The sequence below is a fragment of the Odontesthes bonariensis genome, chromosome 4, assembly GCF_027942865.1.
Source record: "Odontesthes bonariensis isolate fOdoBon6 chromosome 4, fOdoBon6.hap1, whole genome shotgun sequence".
Taxonomy (NCBI): domain Eukaryota; kingdom Metazoa; phylum Chordata; class Actinopteri; order Atheriniformes; family Atherinopsidae; genus Odontesthes; species Odontesthes bonariensis.
The window spans coordinates 2,768,782-2,788,222 of NC_134509.1; the positions used below are offsets into that span (position 1 = coordinate 2,768,782).

At 42.1% G+C, this 19,441-nt stretch overlaps 1 protein-coding gene across 2 annotated transcripts in view; it reads right to left on the reverse strand.

Annotated features, from left to right (window-relative positions):
- LOC142378219 (protein sidekick-1-like) overlaps positions 1–14,428 on the reverse strand; it is a 364,323-nt gene extending 349,895 nt beyond the window's left edge. For both annotated transcript variants that reach the window (XM_075462488.1, XM_075462487.1), the window contains exon 1: positions 12,932–14,428. In XM_075462488.1, the coding sequence (XP_075318603.1) occupies positions 12,932–13,028 (97 nt within the window). In that variant the 5' untranslated portion in view covers positions 13,029–14,428. The remainder of the gene's footprint in view (positions 1–12,931) is intronic.
- Positions 14,429–19,441: the final 5,013 nt, after the last annotated feature.

A 19,441-nucleotide genomic window follows, 5' to 3' on the forward strand; every position in this document is an offset into this window, starting at 1 on the left:
ATGTGTGTAGATTGGGCAACATGGGTAAAAACGAGGGCTGGGCAACGATTAAAATGTTTAATCTAATTAATCACATGATTTCCCTGATTAATCACGATTAATCGCATTTGTACGCAGAATCCAAAAATGAATCCAAAAGTAGCGTATAGCTTTTAGCATTTAGCTTTATTTTAAATGTGCTGCCATATGAATGAAAGTGCCATAACATTTGTTGTGCAAACACACTTTTAACATCAGCATCTTTCTGTAGTTTTTATGTAGAAGCCTCGCTCCACTGTCTGTTTCCTTGAATGACTTGCTGCTATCAGTTGTGTGTTTTGCCTTTAAGTGATATTTTAGACTGGAACTACTACGCTGAGAAGACAATTCAACTTGGCAGTGTTTACAGATGACTTTGGTTCTGTCGACTCCGCCGTCTGGAAGAACTTTAACATGAAAATGGCCGAGTAAAAGTTCCGTACCCTTCTCCATGTTTGGTGGATCCGCCGATTACTTTCTTTTCCTGTTCCACAGCAGACAGCAGCAGACTTTTACAAAATAAAAGCCTGTGAGCAACTGACTTTTACAAAATAAAAGCCTGTGAGCAACAGACTTTTACAACAATAAAATAAATAATAAAACAGGGGGGGTCGGTGGCGTAGTGGGTTGAGCAGGCATTACCAACAGGCGGAATATAACAATATGTCAAAGACACCAAAAAAACTATGTAAGATGTCATGTTCAGTTTTAATATTATTGAGGACGCATCAACATGCAGGATGGCATTATTGGAATATGTGCTGCACACACAGGACTCAAGTTGACTCTTTATTCTGGCCATATGCCACCAGCACATTGATTCTCACTGTCACATGCAAACACTCACTTCTGCGATCCAAGCCAAGTCTCCATACTGCTGGCTGGCTGCTCACATAAGGATACCCACCTCTACCTCGGATCAAAGGACCGAGCAAAAAAAAAAAAAACCTCTGGCCAGACACACAAACACTCACCCACACACACTGAGTATAATACAGCCTACTCATTCCTGGTTGAGATCAAAAAGAGTCTTTTTAGGGCTGAGCCTGTAGCACAAATCACCATGTGCTGACAAGCCTACACACACACACACACACACACACACACACACACACACACACACACACACACACACGCATCTCAAACACCTGTGGCAGATCAAACGCAACAAGCTGAGAACACACAGCTGCAGTAGGGCAGAGCCCCTGGACTGAACAAGTAAATCATGCTGATCACAATGAGGCACACTTTTACTCCATCCAGCAAGACCTAAATATGTTGTGACTGGTTACTCAGAAGAATGGAAAGATCCCGTTCAAATAGCCAATGAAGGATCCACCAAGGTAAAAATAAAGAACCTCAGACAGGTGTATTTGGTACAGAGAGCACTGGAAGGGGGGGCACTTAATGTTCTATTTAGGACTGGGCGAGTTAACTCATTATTATTGCGTTAACTCAATAATTATTTAACGCAGCTTTTTTATTTTTTTATTATTAATTTTTTTGGGTATTTACACCTTTTAATGGATAGGAAAGTTCAGAGAGACAGGAAGCAGGGGGCAGAGAGAGGGGGAACAACATGCAGCACAGGGCCGTCCGATGCGGGACTTGTACCGGGGCCAGCTGCAGCGAGGACTATAGCCTCTGTACATGGGGCGCCTGCTCAACCCACTACGCCACGGACCACCCCTGTTTAATTATTTATTTTATTCTGTAAAAGTCTGTTGCTCACAGGCTTTTATTCTGTAAAAGTCTGTTGCTGTCTGCTGTGGAACAGGAAAAGAAAGTAATCGGCGGATCCACCAAACATGGAGAAGGGTACGGAACTTTTACTCGGCCATTTTCATTTTAAAGTTCTTCCAGACGGCGGAGTCGACAGAACCAAAGTCATCTGTAAACACTGCCAAGTTGAATTGTCTTCTCAGCGTAGTAGTTCCAGTCTAAAATATCACTTAAAGGCAAAACACACAACTGATAGCAGCAAGTCATTCAAGGAAACAGACAGTGGAGCGAGGCTTCTACATAAAAACTACAGAAAGATGCTGATGTTAAAAGTGTGTTTGCACAACAAATGTTATGGCACTTTCATTCATATGGCAGCACATTTAAAATAAAGCTAAATGCTAACAGCTATACACTACTTTTGGATTCATTTTTGGATTTTGCGTACAAATGTGATTAATCGTGATTAATCAGGGAAATCATGTGATTAATTAGATTAAACATTTTAATCGTTGCCCAGCCCTATTTCTATTACTGAACTTCTTGCCCCATGGAAGCCACCGTAAAAATGGCAACACAACAGGAGAGGGGTCAGGGAAATTAGGATTGAAGCGAGGAACAAAGAGAGAGGAAATGCAGTGACAAAGAAAAAAGTGAGGCAGCCTGAGGAATGATCCACTGGAAGGTTGCCAGTTTGAGTCCCGGTACTCACTAAACCTTCGGAACAAGGCAGAGTAAGTGACTCTTACTTCCACTCACTGTGAGACCGTTTGTAAGCCTTCAACTAATCTTGTGCTGCCACTAAATGACTGGCAGTACAAGTGTTGAGTTTTGGAGGCATTTCCCAGGTGTTAGCAGAGAGAGTGTGTTTCCCTGATGCATCTCCAGCCACCTGCTACTTTATTTCCTCCAGTTGTTCCTGCAAATAGAAATCTGTTTCTGGAGTGCCTTTGACATGTAACATGAAAACCAGATATCTGCATATTTTTTTAATGACCCGTTGTAATCGTTTACAGTTCCATTATTGAATAAAATACGTCATTAATCTGCAAAGAGAAATGGTGTTGTTGCAATATCTCTGAGAAACCGTCATAGAGAGTCATTGTCAGAGGTGGGTAGTAACGAGTTACATTTACTTGAGTAAGTTTTTGAAAACATTATACTTCTAGGAGTAGTTTTAAATCCTTTTTACTTTTTCCAGGAGAACCATTTTGTGATGCAAATGTATTACTCTGTTGAACGCATATTGTTCTGAGAAGCAAAACTCTTTATTTTTTAAACCCCAGCCAACTAGCCGGACTACCTTCATCAACACCAAAACGAGGCTGGAACTCTGCTCACAGGACGCAGCAGGGGGTAAGAAGATGTTCATAAATGATGTTGCTGATATGGGATGTCATACAGCTTCATGTCAAAAGAGGCGAACTGTCCCTTTAATGCTATCAAAACCCATCGAATGCACTGAACATGATGAAACTGTCCCAGTGCTTCTTGCTTTCATCTCTTAGTTCTTGTGTCATCGTCCTCTGGCTGTCTGACTTGAAAAGTTCTGAAAACCGGGAAAGGACATGACCATTAGTCACATGTGGGTTATCTTTAAAATAATAAATAAAATAAACCAGTGCTGCGGGATAAACAAAAATCCATCATGTAAATGATGTTTGTTTGTTTCTTTTTCCTTTTTTATGTTTTTACATTTCTTGCAAACGTCCACACTCTGGATCTTCCATACTTGACCTGCGACGTGTTCATTTTTATCAAACGCGGAGGAAAAATACCCAAAGGTCTGGAGCAGCAGCCATCAGCCAAGATTAAATTTCACAAAACCATACCAAAATAATCTATTCGGAAAATGACAAAAGGATTGCTGGTCGAGGCTTTAGGTTGTCTCCTATTTTTTTTCCATAGCATTAGGACTTCCCTTTGATGCTCATTTTTATATAAATACAGTAAGATTCATGTGTACAATGATAAGTACAGAAGTAATGCATGAAATTCCATCTTTGCAAAGCATGCAGTGTATAAACCCAGATTTCTATTTGCACAAGAAACGGATTCAATAAGAACTAAATACAATCATTATTGTTAGTGATTTTGTTATGATCATTAATTGTGGAAAATGATCAATTAAAACAAAAATGATGAAAATGAATAAATAAAAATAAATAAATATTTTATTTACTCATTTTTAAATAAATAGATAAAAATAAATAAATATTTTTATTTATTCATTTTTAAATAAATAAATAAAAAGGATAAATTTGCCCATTTTATTCTTAATTTCTAAAATGTTTCTTTTATGAAATAATAGAAATCCCTCGCAGCCTTACGTGTGTACGTCGTAGACAACAATGCAGCAAACTAAGACAACATTTGAATGACTCTGCTCACATCTATGCTGCAGAGATACAACACAAAAAAATGCCTGCAGACGGCCGCTGAAACCTCGGAGCGACGCAGAGAAAATGCTGCAAAGACAACGAGGGAAGGACATAAACGTCTTTGTCACGTTTAGTTCTTAAGGTTGGCCGCTGGAGAGTGTTTTTTGCGATGTTTCAAAGTAAGATGAATCTTTTTCACACACAAAAACAAAAAGTGCTCTCCGGCCATTTTACTGATTGATTTGTCACCTTTTTTTTTGTGTAAGCCCAGAAACACCTTTGGTGTTGTACATGAAATTTAAACGTGTGTTTTTATGTTTTTCCACATCTTTTAACGAGTGTTGTGGACATTTGCAGCACAGAAGATGTTAAACCGATGATGAATCACGAGTTTTGATTGTTTCCTTTCCATATCGGTTCCGTCACTTTAGCCCCACTTTTTCACCTTACCCCAACATGTTGTGCACTGCCTTAGGGATCTAAAGTAAAGATTTTAACCCCTGTAGCTCCGCTCTAAAGGGCAGCATTTGTACACATTAGATTAGATTAGATTAGATTCAACTTTATTGTCAAAGAGCAAGTACAGGTACAAACCAATGAAATGCAATTAGCATCAGTTAGCATAAGTTAGCACAGTTTTGCATATAAAGGGGAAACTTAATGGTACTTAAAACAACCTTCTTGTAGTTTTTTTTGCTAACAGTTTATCGGCATCTTTTGCCATGATAAAAACAGACACTCAAACACAAAATGTCTCTCCTACAGGATCTCAACTAATTTATTTAGAGTCATGAGCATATGTGCATGCTTATGCACCTGTTTTTCTGTTTATCTAACATCAGTCAGTTTTCTGTTTTTCCAAGCAGCTATGAGTGTCGTCTTCTTTCTTTAATGTGGACGTCTCGCTTGCAAAGCATTTTTCAAAGTATGAGATAAGATATTTTGTGTTGTACGAACCCACCCTCAAGCTCTCCACCGAGTGGATCGATGGGAAACCTTGTCTCTCTATCTTCCACGATAAAAAGAAGCGAGGCCCAAACCTCAAATCAACCTTCATTCCACCTGTGTGGTCTGCTGGAATTGATTCTTTTGTCCCTCACGGGGACACACAGAGGTAAAAAAGAATCAGACATCCAACAGAAGATAAGTGATGCTAAAGGAACAAATGCATCAAAAGAAGTGCAAAAATTCTCAAGACAGAAAACGGAGGCAGAGGAGGAGCTCGGTGTATCCCACTTTGTTCTGAAGAATTGTTTTCTTTTTGAGGAAAAAAAATCACAAATGCATTTTTTCACGAAGACAAAACTAAGAAACTATTCTGACTGAGCGCAGGCAAACACTGTGAGGCCGAGTGACTATACCTCGTGTTTTAGGCTGACACTCAAACTGACAGCATTCATAACAACACTGTAGTAAAGCAGGATGCAGGCTAACGGGATCCATGTGTGTGTGTGTGTGTGTGCTGTCCAGAGGTGGGTAGTAACGAGTTACATTTACTTGAGGAAGTTTTTGAAAACATTATACTTCCAGGAGTAGTTTTAAATCTCTATACTTTTTACTTTTATTTGAGTAGATGTGTGCAGCAGAAACTGTCCTCTTACTCCGCTACATTAGGCTACAATGAGCTGGTTACTTTTCTTCTTACCTCTTTGGTATTCTACGCCTCATTATTTTTATCCCCCCGCGTACGCCTCATTTTAATGTTTTATTCTGACAGAGAGAGAGACTTCCACCAAAGGCTCTACCACCTGACTGTGTTCCACCAATCAGACGCAGCCGTGCAGTCTGGTCACGTGACCATACTCGATCTCAGCGGCGGGACGGGTTAGCTTTAGCATTAGCAGTCGTAGCAAACAAAGAAAGAAACAGATGAAAAATGTCAGAACCAACGGTGGGAAATGAAGACGCAGACGAGGCCTCATACTGAAAGCATGTTTACCTTACAAAGAGTGAGAAACAGCAGCTACATTATGTGTCTTCTGTGTCAACCAAAACAAACGCACATTTCAGCAGAAACTCAACATCTAACTTGAGGAAACATGTAGCGCTAAGTTTCCTAAACTCGTTTTTTCCCCCATGGATAGGTGAATGTTTGTTTTTTAGGTTACATATGGGTTACATATGTTTTAAACATTTCCTAAGTCTCTTTTATTTTTTATTGAAGTTCTTGAATTTACCTGGATTATTTTAATTTAAGCTATTTTGTAATGAATTAATTCATTTTAATTTATTTGATCAATTGGATGAACTCTAATTTCCCTAAAGATGATTATTTAGTATTTTTGTCTGTCTGATTGAATGCTTGTGTTAACAAATAAATCAGACGTTACTCAACAGTTACTCAACAGTAGTTTTTTCACCAAGCACTTTTTTACTCTTACTCAAGTAATTATTTGGATGACTACTTTTTACTTTTACTTGAGTCATATTATTCTGAAGTAACAGTACTTTTACTTTGCAAACACACACCAACATACATGTGATTATCCTCCATTGGGAAACTGCAGGCTGCCACTTTATTTGCCGTGAGAAGAAGAAACGCTGACAGAAGTTTAGCATCAGTCTGAAGCAAAGACACACACATAACACACACCTGCCAGCAACATGTGCTGATGGTCGTTTGCAGCCCTGTCAAGATCTCTTTCTCACACCAAGTCTACATAGATATAACAAAACACTCAAACTCCATTCCTGTCCAGCACACACACAGACTGCACAAAGTCGCTGTGGAAATGTGGTGATTTGTTCCTCCTGACAGATAGGAAATAAGGGAGTTGACCAGGGACCTCACTTCCTTTTAGACCTGACTTACCTGACATCTATCAGGCAACCCCACTATCTCCCACACACACACACAATCCATCAAATAACCCCTCCTGGGACCGCCTCCAGAATCCAAATGTGGAATTAAATACTTGTTTGTAGACAAGGAAAAGTGCAAGTGCATTGCCAGACATGGAGCTAGCAAGTATTTTAGTATTTTTCTCTCTCAAGCCAAAGCAGAGACGCTTCTGTATATTCCAGAGATGGGACCAAGTCACACATGTGCAAGTCTCAAGTCTTAGCTTTCAAGTCTCAAGTAAGTCCCAAGTCATTTTTTCTTAGGCAAGTCAAGTCACCTTATTATTGCAATTTTACCTGCAGAATCTGATCTTAATAAAGTGAAAACACAAAGATATAAGTAACTGTCAGTAAACATCATTGGCCAATGTGTCCAACCTGTCCACCCCGTATCATATCAAGCTAAAGTTAGCTAACTACCGACTAGGCTAACAGGATAATATTAGCTAATTTGACGAGGAGTTACTGGTCAGAATGGATCTTCAAATGACGAACAAAGTTCGAAGTTATGCTAGATGCTTAACACTCAAGTCATTCAAGTCATCCTGTCTCAAGTCAAGTGCCGAGTCTTTAACTTCCAAGTCCGAGTCGAGTCTTGAGTCTTTTATTTTTTGTCAAGTCAAGTCACAAGTCATCAAAACAGCGACTCGAGTCGACTTGAGTCCCCATCTCTGGCATATTCTCCTCTGCAGGATTAAGGCCTGTGAAGCTCTGCTCGCAGGTTTTCCCTCGGTGTGCTGAGGACTACACACAGGGACAACTGTCAGCTTTTTACATACAGTCATCATTGATTGAACCGCGAGCATCAGCCCTGCACACCTGGACCGAAAGTGAGCCGTCGACTGCCGCGCCGACAACTAAAACCGATCGATCGCATCTCTATGACACGCTGAAGTCAGCAAGCAAGTGTTTTGAAATCTTAATTTGGATCGCGCTCACTCTTGAAGTGTCCATCCGGTCTTTGTGTTCACATCCCAGGTGATCGAAACAGGAGCTGATAGACACCCACATCTAATACAGAACCTGTTGACACGGGACTGAATGCCACTTTGGACCCATTGCAGACAAATACCAAGTTTAGTTTCCATTGGTGTTGGTGGCTTTTTTTGTCCAATGAGAACAGGGCTGAGAACAAAGGAGAGAGCACAACTTACAGCAGTTTTATAGGCATTGGCTGCCTGTCTGCTTCAGCATTGATTTTAAGATCCTTTGGTTTAAATTACTCTTAACAGTCTGGGGCCTCCCTATTAAATGATATGATTTAATATTGTGAACCCATCAGAGCCTTGTGGGAGCATCCTTTTACAATCAGGGCAAATGTCATGGGAGCAACCTTAGTGGAGATCAGAGTAGCAGTGAGTGGTCATATCTTTCAAATCTGCTTTTTACCGATATCATTTATTCACATTTAGTTAGTCTTTTTGTTCAGTTTCAAATGTACTTTCCTTTACACTTATTTATTCAGTGATACTTTTCAGCCGCTAACACTGGGTTTTATGTTCAGGTGAACGTCAGCGGTGCATGTTTGGCCAAATCTGTAAGTGTGCTAAATCAAAAGCCAAATTAAAAACTGTGACCACCCACTCTGACAATGACTAAAGCTTACTTCTAACCAAATAATTCACACTGAGCGGGGCGAATATTTTGAGGACAGGTCACAGTGTAATTATGTTAGCCATCGCGTCTCATCCGTCACTCTTTATGTTCCCTGCAACATGCTTTGCCAAGTTGATTCTGTTCAGTTTGTCGGGTCTACGCAGCTCATAAACATGCGATGCAAAGTGGGTGTTTTTGGTATAACTTGGCTTAACCTCACCATCAGCTCAGCTGTGGTGACCAGGCTGATTGCTTCAGCGCCTGATAAACCTGGAAATGGACACCTGGCTAAACCACGACGAAAATCATTGCCAGCTTTTGTGATTACTCACTGGATCTATTTACCGGCCGGAAAAGTAGAGACAACTCTATTCATAGCTGTTGTTTGTAACCTTACATTTCAGTTTGAAATGCATCAAAATTCAGATTTTTTTTTTTTTTTAAGCAACACTAATTGCTGACAAATAAAAAATGTTTATACACTGGTTTAACCCCTTAACGTTTTTATGTCTCGTTGCATACTTCAGGGCAAATCTGGGGTTTTCCTCAGCCCCCCTTTATATGTACCTACATATGTTATATACTGTTGGAAAGCTATGGTTCTTGCGATTCCATTGACGTATGGCAATCCAAGATACAATCAGAACTGTGGACACAATAAACACTTATGTAAAACCAGTCGCAAATACAAAAAAACTGTCAAAGTCACCTATAAAGCCTCACAGTGTTCTAAGAAAAGATACAACTCCAACAAAAACGGTCCTGATACGTTGGCAAGGGTCCAGTAAATGTGCTCCAGTAAAATAGTTAGTCTACAACAAGTCTTTCGCCCACAAAGACACAAAGTCTGCGGCGGCAAACTTTCAGAATTTCCGTCAGAAGCGTATTTTTCCGCACATTCTTGATCATAACTTCAGTTAGCATGTATGTGTTAGCGTGCATGTGTTAGCATGCATGTGTTAGCCACCAACGTGATACCCAAACTGCTCTGGTCTTTTAACACATTTTCTGCAAATTAAAAACAAAGGTTGACCCCAGAGGGTTTCATAAGGTGTGCGTCATTATGAGCTCGTGCAGCGTGGACAAAGATAATCAGTTAGATGAGGCTTCCAACTGACCCCCCCCCCCTCCCATTAAAGTACAGTCAGGCTAATTTCCACATCCGCTTCAAGTGTTTGACACTGATGAGAAAGAAGGACTTTAGTGTGTACGTGAGTGTGGGGGTGTGTGCTCACTTGTCCGAAACTGCATGCAAGTCTATTTGATTTGGGTTTTGCCGTCAAGCACAGAAACTTCCTCAGCCTGCGAGCCCACCATCTAAATGTCCTCTCTGTGACCTCGATTCACTTAAGCATGCCCTGTGGCCCAATCAGCGCCGAGCTCTGACTGAGCTGAGCCAATGGCATGTGTCCTATTAAACCTAATCACACACATAGATCAACAAAGTGGGTCAGCGTTGCTGCTAAAGTCTCCTCTTAGACGAGTTGGACTTCCAAATTCACGGGAAGAAACTAAACTTTGGTCCGAGCCACATTAGCGCATTAGTTTCCCAGCTGGATCGCTCCAGCCACATTTATATGAAATTACCTTCAGCAAGGTTAAGAATAATGACAAGTAGCAGTATTTTCTCATTAAACTGTGGCTACAGACTAGCCTGATAAACCAGCCTAAATGGATTGGATGTCTAATTTAGTCTGGCTCCGATGAATGGATACAACGGAACATTGTTGATGAGCACAACCCGTTGTCTTTCAAACCGTGTCTGTGCCTATAGGCCAACGCTCTGACTCTCTGCCCCACCCGCGTTGATTCAAAACACATCTCTGCGTTGTGATTGGTTTAGTTGCCATCTGCCAGATTCAGGGCAGTGTTTTCAAAATGAAAAGTGGTTCGAAGCCAGACCCAACCGCAGGCAAAACATTTTGCCGTCCAGCAGTTGGCGCTGGTTTTCCAGGCTAGCTACAGACCATTATCATTATACAAATTAGAGAGATTCTCCGTGTTTTATAAGCTCAATCACGCGTCAAGACTTTTTTTTAAAAACGTCTTTTCACATTTTAAAGTTATTCAAAGTATTATACTTTGAATATTATATTATACTGTTTCATTTCATCTTACTTCACTGGTCACTTTATATTTTTAAACTGTTTTTTAAATTGTTTTTTAAATTCTTAGATTGTTTTTAAAGTGTTTATAATTGTATAAACATTTTTATTGCTTTATTATGCCTGCTACTGGATGCTTGAATTTCCTTCGGGATCAATCAAGTATCTATCGATCCATCTATCCATCTATCTATCTATCTATCTATCCATCCATCTATCTATCTATACGATCCTTTCTGTTGAGTTTCAACAGTCCAAGTTCTGCATGGCGGCCAGATTTAAACACCTGCTCTCAGAAAAAAAATCGAGACAATTTTCCAAGCTTCTCCTCTTTTAAATCCATAATTAAAGACAAGTGATTAATTTTGGAGAAAGTCTGTCAGAAATGAAGAATATTTTGAAACACAGCGACTGTGACCCATCCTTGACTGGGCTCAGAATATAAAGTCTGGAGTGAGGTGCACTCTGAATCCAGACTGGAAATGTGAATAAGTCAAACAGCTGTGGAGCAGAACCCACTCAGTGACAGGGAGGCAGTGCGGGAGCCCAGGGATAAGTTATGAATAAAGGAGGGAGGTGAGCCGATGAGAGGAAGAGGAGGAGAGAGACAGCAAAATGCTGCCGTCACTTAAACTCTAAAATGAAAGATCGATGAGCTTATTTAAATGTGCTCCCAGAGACGCGAGCTGGCTCATATAAACCCTCACATTTATGAGGAGGGGTGTAGGCATCGATTGGCTCTGAGAAAAGAAGAGAGGGGCTGAAAGAGGCTGGGGGGGACACAGAGAGGCAGGGAGGGATCAAGGATCAACTTCATTTCATCCTTTCCCTCCTAAAATAAAACATCCTAATACCAGCTGGAGGGAGGGGTCGGAACCTGGAGAATCTGCAGCCTTTGATTGGCTGCTTGGCACGGCCGTCAGATCAATAATCCCTTCCACGTCCTGAATCTGTTTCTATCATTTTCAGGCCGCCCCTCCTCTGTGAGACAGCTGGGGTTTGGGGCTGGGAACAGTGGGGGGGGGAGGTGGTGGGGAGACCTTGACATTAATGGGAGGATTGAAGGCGCTGACGCTGCAGCCTCAGGAGGGAGGAGGGGGAGGCGGGGGGGAGGAAGACGAAGTGTGTGACAAGTGGGAAAAGAAGGGAGAGGAGAGCAACTTTTGACACACGCAGAGGTGTTGTCATACCGTCATCATCGATTGAACTGCAGCTTTCTGAGTGACACCGCATCCCCACCCACCCCCATCTTTTCCTCCATCTTTTCCTCCCTCCACCTTCCCCTCCCTCTCCACTCTTTCTTACACCTCCTCCTCCTCCTGACTCCTTCTCACACTCATTACTCCCCTCCCTGTGCTCCCGTTTCCACAGTCACGCAGCCACTTTTCCTCCCCTCCGTGCCTCCGAACACCCCCACTTCTCATGCACACATACATGCACAGACATTCCTGAGACCCCCTCCTCCACACAACCCCCCCAAAAAAGTCTCGGCTTCACATTCTGCCCTCAGCGCCATCTGTGACCCACAAAAAAGCGTGTGTCCTGACCTTTTCTGGGCTTTTGTTTTTGTCCCTCTCCCATGAGGAGCCTAGCGTGGAAACTTTGAGTAAAACATCAACATGTAGCAATAGAAATAAATAAATAAATAAAAGCACAGTGCATGCAACAGCTTTGGTGAGGAATCGATATCTCCTCATACGCCACTTTTGTTCTGTTGTCGTGTGCAACAATTTGCTTCATCCACACAGCTTGCTCTGCAACAACAGGTCTGGCATACTAACGCGGACACCTGCCAGCTCAACAGGGTCAGCAGTGGACTAATAGGGGACGACCTAAATTAATACACTGTGTCGGGCTGCTTGTACTTAACTATTTGTGCATTTGTGTGCCAAATAAAACACTGCAGCCAACCAGGTCACTGACTTAGAGAGGGATTATCAGAGCCCAGAAACTGTAGCACTGGCCCCCCTCCAACACACCCCCATTACCTTAATCCAACAATCTATGCATCACAATAATAAAAATGATTTATAGATTAACTGTGGACGGTACCTCTCTTTCCATCCCTCATAGGAATATCTTAATGAATGAGAAAAAAACGCGCTGTGAGCCTTTTTCTCCTCAGTATCACGGTCAGTAACGCGTAATTACAGGTCCTATATTACAGGTATATTACATGTATATTACAGGTGTATTACAGGTACTGTATGAGTCTCACTGTGGACTATCAGACATGTGACCCGGGAGTCCTGAGAGTTCAGCTCTTACCTTGGCCGTGCAACATGTGGCAGCTGGTGCAGAGAAGGAGCAGCAGGAAAAGACAGCGGCTCCCGCCGCGCGCCGTCCCGGTCCCGCTCATCATCATCCGCCCGCGCGACGCTGCGAGTTCCCCCCCGAGCTCCGGGGATCCCTTGCGGCTACTTCCCGGTTCCAGTGTCCGCGGCAGCGCTCGCTCAGCTCTCTCAGTGCTGTGCCGGAATGGGGAGAAAGCAGAGCGACGGGGGGTCTCCGGCGCCGGCCGCGGGGCGCCTTTTTGCGTTCCAGCGAGGATCAGATCTCCAGGAGTTCACCGCTGCAGCTCCGGCGGCCAAAAGTGTGCAGGCGGCGGGGTGAGCTGCAGGGAGACAGGACGCGTCCCCCGGTGGTGGTGGTGGCGTGGCTTCACGGTGTAACTGAACCTTTATCTACGGCTGCGGCTCCAGAGCCCGCCTGTGACCTTATAAACCTCATCTGAATTTCGATTGATCAGAACAACAACAACAACAAAAATATTAATACACTTGAGAGTATTTCAGACTTATCAGCTTATTCCCTGCTATCGACCTCAAATCCGCGCTTGTTTTGATGTCTTCACCAGGGATTTGTCCCGCGGATCATTTATCTGTTTGGACAGTGGGCGCATTAGCAGAGGAGCGATAAAACAGGGAAATTATCCACCAGTGGTGCACCTCCGTGAGTGGATGCTCTAAAAAAAAATCAATCCACTAATTGATTCTGTGAGTAACCCTGGATTTGATCTGCAAACAAATGAGAAAGGGCGCTCCCGAGTCTTTTCCAGCAGCGGTGGGCGGAGGGCGGGCTGCGGTGCGCTATTTGGGCACAACTCAAATTTCCAGCTCAACTCTCAGCCCAGCCGTATTCCTAAATATTCCTAAATGGAAATATGGAAATGACTTCAACTCTTCCAGGGGTGGGAGAACTCCTTCCTCGGCTGAACTACAGCAGTCGTGCTGTGATGCGCGGCGGCTCGGGTTACGCGTAAAAATGCCACAACAGGTCAACTTAAAATGAAAAAACCAAACCTCCGGTAGTTTTCTCCCTCTGCAGACGTGCAGCAGCCTGCTGAGAAGGGGGGGAAGTAACAGCCACAGCTGCGACTGCTACTGCGACACCAGAGCCTCTGGCTGACCACAGTCTCCAACAGTCTCCAGAAAGAAGTCAGCAGAGCAAAAAGCGCAAATTCAGCTTTTATTGTTGTCCAGCTGCTACTCACGGGAGTTTCTCTCCTCAGTCAGCCCCGTTTCAGCGCGTTTGCTCCGGCGCGGCACCCTGTTGAGGCTCGGGGAGCCGTCTGAGGCGATGGGTCTCTCTCCCAAATGAACACCTGCCACCCTCCTCTCCGCTGCGCTGCGCACACTTGCGGGAGAGAGAGGGCTCTTATCCGGTGAGCCTCTGCGTGATCAGTCCGTGATGTTGGAAACCAACACTAAGCAGTTAAATCGCACTTTTTTTGCACCTCTATAACATGCACGCTGTTGGCCGACTCTCTCCTCTTGCGGCTCCTTCGGTATATTCCAAACTCCAAAGTAAACTTCCATTCACTATCATCCGTCGTTGCTCATTGGCCGAGCTGGTCGCTCCTGCTTCTCCCATTGGCTGGTCCGAACCAGGTGGGCGGGACGAAAAGCCTGTAGTTTAGACCTTAGTGAACGGCGCCCCCAAATCCCCAAACTGTCCACACAAAAAGCGACATGCCTCTGCTTATTCCTTTAAATAAAAAGGATTATAGTTTATTAAAAGTTAATAGAAGCAGTTTAGTAAAAGCACGAAATGAAAGGAAGCTTTTCACCATTCCTGCCCCAGAGAAGGAAATTTCCCTGTTTTATTTGATTTGATGGATGATGGATTTGACTAAAGGCGAAACTCAGTGGACCACCAGCGGTGGTTCAGCTACACAAATAACTAAATAATTGCCTGGAGCTATATCTTAGTACTACTGATATCCTAGTTTCTTCCTGGTAAGGGTCGTTAAATGGCACATTAATATTAAAGCCTACAACTCTGTGACCTTATCTTTTATTGCCTGAATAAATCCTAAGAGACAACCTTTCCATCCCTGGAGTGGCCCAATAGTCTCCTTAACTGAATGCCCCCCCCAAAGCACCCATACCCTAGCTTATCCATTTATCTTCCTATCAAGGTTCATCTGAAAATTTACTTCAAACCTAGTGTTTCTATTAAAAATAGTCATGATACTACTTGGAGTTTCCATGAGCAGATTATACTCAGTGTGCTGTGCCAAATGTCAGATTTTGTTATGTAAATCATGGTGAAATATATCCCCGCTTTCTGCCAAAATGAACTCAACCGGATGATAAATTACTGGGAAAGCAACAATAAATGAGCAGCTAAACACGCAGGACGCAGATGCCTCCTTCCAGGGTACAAAGAAACGGTGGAAGAATCTGGATATTTTCACAGTTAAAAGTAGAGTTCCTTTATATCCAGTTGCAAAACAAAATTTGAATTCAAGTGAAGAACAAAATCCCTTCACTTTCAATCTCTAAATATCAAATTTATCTGAGGACTGATAAGCTTTGTGGGTTTTTATAGTTTTTTTTTAGGAATAAGCTCATTCAAAGTTTTTCTTTGTCTGTTTTTTCACTCAATTTCAAGTTCTTGTACCTGATCATTTTCAGAGGAATGTGTTTTTCAAAGCTTCTTTACTACCAGCTATGAATTATTCAAGCATAAAAGCTCACTTAATTCAAGGGATGGTCCGGCGTTGTGTCTACACATAACACACAACTTACACAACCAATTTTGAATCGTTTCTTTAGGCGCTCTGTTAGAATCCTGTCACAAAGACAATCATTTGTTCCCATTCTGTTAGTACCAGCCACAAAAATCCCTGAGACAACACTGCGTGTCACGTAGAAAATGGTATTTTTGCAACAACAAAATGATTCCAAAAAAGAGCAACGACCCCAAAAATCTTGGCATATCTTAGCACGATTAGTAGCGCGTTTTGAAAACATTTGAGGACGAAAGAGGAAGTGGCTGAAAATGTATTTCCAACAATAACAATAAATTCAAGAAAAGACTCGACACATCAGCGAAGAGATGCATCTTGGATCTTCAAGTTTATCCATCTACTGTTCGCCTCCATGGACGGGTGGCCGTGAAGAATCTGTTCTTAAAGGGGAAGTTTGTTTTTTCTAAACCTGGACCTTATTTCTGGCATAAAATACGTTCATCTACTCACCGATAACAGTTTGGTGAAAGTCGGCGTCCTTCGGAAGATATTTAGATCACTGGAGATCAGCGTATATCCATATAACAGAGAGAACAGGGCAGAGACAGTACAGCCTCTAAATAAGACATTATCTGTCACCAATACTTCACAAATACTTTAAGATGAATGAATGAATGAACGCGTACTATATCACTGTTAGTTCAGAGCTGCCATGTTGTTGTTATTGGGGGCTATCGGGGGGCTTATCGGGGGCTTTCTACACACGCATCCAGCGCACAATGAACTAAAAATTATGATGAAGCCATGGCAGTTGAGAAGAGCTACAGTTTGATTGTATATCCGTCAACACAAGAGACCTCTGTCACATCTTTTATGCATGATCATTTCAAACATCGTCATAAGAGTGTATTATATGTAGGGCTGGGCGAGTTAACTCGTTATTATTTAACGACGATACATATTTGATCGGGCATTACAGTTTTTGTCGATTGGTTTGGCTCATTTCTTGAAACTGAGATGACATTCTCAAAATGAAATGGACAAATCCCCAAACTAACAGGCGGTGTCTCAGAACAGAATGGCATTTCTCATTCCTTTCATCACATTTCAAATGCTTTGTACATGTCTCAAGCACTTAGTACATCTTTGCAAATGGTTATGTACAAGTGGCCTACATTTAACACAATCAGCTACATTTAGAACATTTCCCAAAAAAGTGCATCTTGCTGATCTATCCCAATTGGTTGGTTCTCAGTGTAATGGTTGTTCTCTCCAAAACATGTCAGCACAATTTCATTGTATAAGTCATCATCTGCAGAATAGTCTGCTCAATTGTCAAAATTCTTTAAGAAATTGGAATACAATACAGTACACATATTTTGGAACATTTCATACGTTCATGACAATCAGGTGAGTAGGTAACAGGTGAAAGCAGGTTCTGACGAGGAGTGTAGAGGATGACTAAGGCATTCAAGGCGCTTCTTCCCACGGTGCATTGCTAGAGAAGACATCAGATGCGATGTTGACAAGAATTTATGGCCAAACAGACTGCAGCGGATGGATGGCCCGGAAGATGAGGAGGGTGACCAGGAGCAAGAGGGAAGTGACACAGAGTAGTCAGAATATTACTGTATTTAATTTGTGATGCTTGACTGGGTTTTTTTTTTTACTGTAACATAGGCTACTGTAATGTATTTTGGTTTTGGTTTTGGTTCTTGCAGGTTTTTGTATTTCGTATACATAGGCCTATATTGTATACCTTTTCCTTTGTAGTTTTTTTCTTTCCTACCTACAGTAATGTGTAAAAATGTACTTGTGAATAAAAATAGTTACAATTTCCTCAGCAGAATGAGTGCAGTGTGTGTGGTGTGAAAATTGTATTCCTTTAGCTAGACCTTTTCCATAAAGACAAAACATCTAATCATTTTGACTTGCAGTGCTTACACAATGCCAAAGGGACAATGCATTTTGGAAGCACTGATGATTTGTGTGAGAAAGGAATTTAGTTTTGACACATGGGTAAACTATTTTTGGAGCGATATGAGCATGTGATGAGGATCCATGTAGTTGTGCTGCACCGTCCAGTTTATTTTGACAGGAGGACAAAATGAATGAAAATGTGCCAAAGCAATTGAGACGGATCTATGCCATTTTTATGGTACTGACTATTTATATGGGACAGGGACTTCATTTTGAAGCAAGAATGAACGTTTTGGGAGACATATGACATTTTGCTGGTTATCTCAAGTGTTGCGAAGAACTGCAAGTCTGTTTGGCCAAGTGACCCTATAGTTATAGGAATGTCATCTCAGTTTCAAGAAATGAGCCAAACCAATCGAGAAAAACTGTAACACAGGTTTTATTTTTTTTATTTTATTTTTTATTAAAAAAAAATGTATTCATTTTTTTTTTATTTGGGGGCTTTTGTGCCTTTAATGGATAGGAAAGTTCATAGAGAGGGGGAACAACATGCAGCACAGGCCGGTCCGATGCAGGACTGGAACCGGGGCCAGCTGCAGCGAGGACTATAGCCTCTGTACATGGGGCACCTGCTCAGCCCACTACGCCACAGACCACAGGCTTTTATTCTGTAAAAGTCTGTTGCTCACAGGCTTTTATTTTGTAAAAGTCTGTTGCTCACAGGCTTTTATTTTGTAAAAGTCTGTTGCTCACAGGCTTTTATTCTGTAAAAGTCTGCTGCTGTCTGCTGTGGAACAGGAAAAGAAAGTAATCGGCGGATCCACCAAACATGGAGAAGGGTACGGAACTTTTACTCGGCCATTTTCATGTTAAAGTTCTTCCAGACGGCGGAGTCGACAGAACCAAAGTCATCTGTAAACACTGCCAAGTTGAATTGTCTTCTCAGCGTAGTAGTTCCAGTCTAAAATATCACTTAAAGGCAAAACACACAACTGATAGCAGCAAGTCATTCAAGGAAACAGACAGTGGAGCGAGGCTTCTACATAAAAACTACAGAAAGATGCTGATGTTAAAAGTGTGTTTGCACAACAAATGTTATGGCACTTTCATTCATATGGCAGCACATTTAAAATAAAGCTAAATGCTAAAAGCTATACACTACTTTTGGATTTACTTTTGGATTCTGCGTACAAATGCGATTAATCGTGATTAATCAGGGAAATCATGTGATTAATTAGATTAAACATTTTAATCGTTACCCAGCCCTAATTATATGCATTGATTACTGTTGTAAGTAAAGGAGTTTGTCCACAATTGGAGACAAGGAAAGAACCTCAACTGCCATCAAATCTTTAAATGAATGAGTTGGATTAGAAATGCTTATCCCCCTTTTAGAGTTCCACAGTTCAAAGGAGCTCTGAGGCTTCGGCGGCTGCACATGGCAACCCAGGCCTTCAGTGCATTTCTGTCAGTCTTAAAATGTGAGAGAGAACCTGGTGCTGCAGCAAGCCCTCAAACTGCTCTCCACTGTGTGTCAGCCATCTCGCTGTCTCTGTTTCACTGGCAGCATAAAAACAAAACTTTACAACAGCTAACCTGTCAAACTCATCTGAGATTCTTTCCCTCAACTCAAAGGAGCCAAAACTTTAACAACCACACACCTGTCTGACCTGTTCCACTCTCTCTCTCCCACCCAGTGGTCTTTGGATCCGTGGCTCCTGGCACACCTGCCTCCACCACAGCAGACGTGTGGCAGCGTGTTTGCAGATAGCGACAAACCGCTCCAACATTTTGGGTGTCTGCCAGTTGCTATGTCACCACGACCATTTTCACAACCTCCAAGCTTGTTTTTTTGTCTCTGCTTTCTTCACTGGAAAAAATCA